The 3,557-nt window shown below is 44.4% G+C and overlaps 2 protein-coding genes across 2 annotated transcripts; both read right to left on the reverse strand.

Annotated features, from left to right (window-relative positions):
• Positions 1-925, reverse strand: LOC131321850 (auxin-responsive protein SAUR71-like). Its single transcript, XM_058352813.1, has one exon. The coding sequence runs from the start codon at positions 699-701 to the stop codon at positions 297-299; it is 405 nt and encodes a 134-aa protein (XP_058208796.1). The 5' UTR covers positions 702-925; the 3' UTR covers positions 1-296.
• Positions 926-1,298: 373 nt separating this feature from the next.
• LOC131322563 (uncharacterized) lies at positions 1,299-1,952 on the reverse strand. Its single transcript, XM_058353922.1, has one exon. The coding sequence runs from the start codon at positions 1,950-1,952 to the stop codon at positions 1,299-1,301; it is 654 nt and encodes a 217-aa protein (XP_058209905.1).
• Positions 1,953-3,557: the final 1,605 nt, after the last annotated feature.

Consider the following 3,557-nt stretch of genomic DNA (forward strand, 5'->3'; position numbering starts at 1 on the left):
TTAAGAAGGTGAAAGTAAATCTTCATTCATCCTGGCCTGGCCTGGCCTGTTTTAGTGAGAGAAGCTTTCCGCGAAAACAAAATACTCCATACTACTGTAGTAGTATCCAGAAAGCCATATACTATAATTTTCCTCCTCCTCCTCCTCCTCCTCCTCCACTTACTTTGACAGAGTAGACCCTATTTACAACGACCAAGTAAAAACTGATTACTGTTCTCTAATTAACTCACTCCGAATCTCACTACACAATTAAGAAAAAACAGAAAACAGAGCGCCCGGTTGAAATTAGTAATAAATTAAACAAACTCATCGGATAAGGAATCGAGAAGATCTTGTACGGAACCATCGCCGACGCGCAAAGCTTCAAGGACGCGCTCAAAGACGAGGACGTGGCAAGGTATGTGAAGCACGCCTTTCTGGTCGTACCCGTACTCTTGGGCCGATTTGTTGAGGAGCTTGACGAAGATGGGGTGGTTGAGGAGCTGTGCGCTGACGACGAAGCGTTCCATGGCTTCCCCGACGTACACGGGGAGGTGGCCTTGGGGAACGGTGGCGGATCGGGATTTGGAACGGGAGAGGTTCCCGATGCGGAAGGAGTCTAGGCGGAAAGATCGAGAAGGAGGCGCCGGTGAGTCGGATCGGAGGAGGCTGTAGTGGGAGGAGTCGGACACGCGGGAGAGGCGTCGGATGAGCTTCTTCATATTCGGTTCTCTCTCTCTCTCTCTCTCTCTCTCTGCAGGGATGGGGAAACAGAATCACGGGTTTTGAGAGGAGAAGAGGGATGGGGAATGTATTATGTGTGTGGAGGGATGAGAGAGAGGGGGAGAGAGAGAAGAAGAGGCAGCAGCTAGGCGGCGTGGTAGGAGGAGGAGTGAAGGGAGGGAAAGATATATAGTCGTAAATAAGGAGGAGTAGGAAAAAGGAGTGGGGTACCAGAGACACTAAAGCAGAACTATAATTTTCCGCTTGACCCAAAAAAAAAGAAAAAGCAGAACTATAAAAGGACAGTACAGGTAGTCGTACTTGCCAGGTACGGTGGAGTATCAATAATAATACGGAGAAACTTCCCTCCTGGTAATAAAACTACTACTAGTATCCGGACTTCGGGTCGAATCTCTTTTTGACGAGCACCGATTAAAAATTGTTCATTAGTAAAATAAAATCTAAGCCGTTTAATGTACGATTCAACAGTTCGAAGGTGTTGCACAACACCATCCCCAATCCCTTGTATCCCATCCTTTTTTTTTTTTTTTTTTGATAAAAGGTGAGAAGAATTTTATTCATCTGATTGGCAGAGCCTAAACATCAAAGAGATGCAAACCCCATGGGAGTAAAATGGACTTCCACAGATTGCACATGCCATTGGAAAGGGTTTTCTGAGCACAACAATGTGCAGCCCTGTTACAATCACGTTTAACAAAACCAAAATCACATGAATTGAATGAGTTTTTCAGAACTAAGCAATCATGAATAACTACTGCAATATCGGAGGGAGGGTCTTGACCATCATTGCATTTCCTCACAATCGCCTCCGCGTCCGATTCAATAAGCACCTTAGGACATTTTAAAGCAATCCCCAAATTCAACCCATCCCGAATGGCCAACGCCTCCGTAATTCTGGATGAGTTGATCCCAGCATGAAGAGCCAGAAAAATACCAATAACTCGACCATCATCCCTTCGAGCCACTGCCCCTGTGCCAATAGTACTTGAGCTTCTGCAAACCGCCGCATCGAAGTTTATCTTCAGCACATTCCTCTCAAGTCGCTGCCATACCAAGGTTCCCAGGGGAGAGAGACTCGAGGGGGGATGGGGGACCCTAATATTTGCATCCTTGAATTCATAAAAATCCCCTTGCGCTTTCCTACTAACAGCATCCGTTGCCCAAATTTTTTCATTGAAAATAAAGTCATTTCTTGCTCGCCAAATCCACCAACAGTAAAGTAAAGCCATACCTAAAAAAGGAAAAGGCAGACAAAACTATGTGATACGATCATAGATGCATTCCCACCAATCAACCATGTGCCTGCACTCGAGTAGCTCCTCAGGTCTTAGCCAAAATGGAGAGTGAATCCATACTTTGATTGCAGCCTCACACTGAAAAAGGACATGCGCAATTTATTCTTCCACTATACCACAACGAGAACAAATTGGGTCAAATCTGATTTTGCGTGTCACCAGTGCTGAATTTGTTGCCATCACGTTATTAAAACACTTCCAAATAAACATTTTCACCTTTGGGTGGATTGATAGTCCCCATAGCTTCTTCCATACTGTAGGTAATACGTTCGATGAGCTTGTTTGCCTCACTTGAAGGTCACGACAAGAACTTAAGCCTTCCTTTGCTAAACCATAAGCTGTATTGACTGAGAAAGTTCCATTCCGAGATGGGTGCCAAATTTTACGGTCTTGCTGGCTGGTATAACTGATAGGGATGGAAAGAATCGCATCTGCATCTTCATGATTGAAGGTCTTGCGGATCAGAGAAACCTTCCAGGACTTCGTATCAGGATCAATAAGATCTGTAACTTTCTCAATGCCCTCTCTTCTTGGTGTGGTTCTATCAATTCTGAAATCTATATTCTTGGATAACCAAGGGTCCTCCCAAAAGTGTATATCTTTCCCGGAACGTACTTGCCATCTCCATCCCTTGTCAATCAATTCCCGAGCCCATACTATGCTCTTCCAAGCCCATGAAGCAGTGTTACTAGCATTGGCATGCCGGAATGATGTATGGGGGAAATACCTTCCTTTAAAGATTTGTCTAAATAGGGAGGATGCACCAGAAATTAGTCTCCAACCTTATTTAGCTAACAGAGCTTCATTAAAAGTCTCCAAATCACGAAGCCCCAAGCCGCCATCACCTTTGCACCTACTCAGTTTTTCCCACTTAATCCAGTGAATTTTCCGTTCTCCCTTCTTAGAACCCTACCAAAATCTCGCTATTTCGTATGAAATTTGCTGCAAGAGAGTTTTAGGCAACCGAAAGCACGACATAGCATAATTAGGGTGCGTTAAACGAACTGAACTGATTTCAACAAAACCTCACACCTTGCCTAATTAACCTTGGACTCCTTGTAGCTCCGTAGATGCTTTGTTGTTCTATCTTTGATGTATTGAAAGAGATCACACTTAGAGCTCCCAAAGAACACTGGAAAGTCCTAAGTATTTTGCACCGGACGCCTCCATCGATATGCCCACTTTGCTGATAAAAGATGTCGAGACTAGATAGGAGTGTTAGGGCTGAAGAACACTGAAGATTTTTCTTTGTTTACTTTTTGACCGGAGGCGGCTTCATAGGAACGAAGGATCTGAGACAAAGCCTCGCAATCCTGATCTGTGGCACGACAAAATACAATAGAATCATCCGCAAATAATAAATGAGAGATAATAGGACAATGGCTGTTAATCCGAAATCTATGCATAAGTCTTCTGCTCAAAAAGTCGTGAAACAGGGTTGTGAAGCCTTCTCCGCACACGAGGAATAAATATGGAGAGAGAGGGCACCCTTGGCGGATCCCTTGGCTTGGATAGAAAGTATCCCCAGCTTCCCCATTA

The sequence above is a fragment of the Rhododendron vialii genome, chromosome 4a (genome assembly GCF_030253575.1).
Source record: "Rhododendron vialii isolate Sample 1 chromosome 4a, ASM3025357v1".
Lineage (NCBI taxonomy): Eukaryota > Viridiplantae > Streptophyta > Magnoliopsida > Ericales > Ericaceae > Rhododendron > Rhododendron vialii.

Bases quoted from the DNA above. Each gene is read 5' to 3' on its own strand.
- LOC131321850 (XM_058352813.1), bottom strand. From the start codon at position 701: ATGAAGAAGCTCATCCGACGCCTCTCCCGCGTGTCCGACTCCTCCCAC.
- LOC131322563 (XM_058353922.1), bottom strand. From the start codon at position 1,952: ATGGCTTTACTTTACTGTTGGTGGATTTGGCGAGCAAGAAATGACTTT.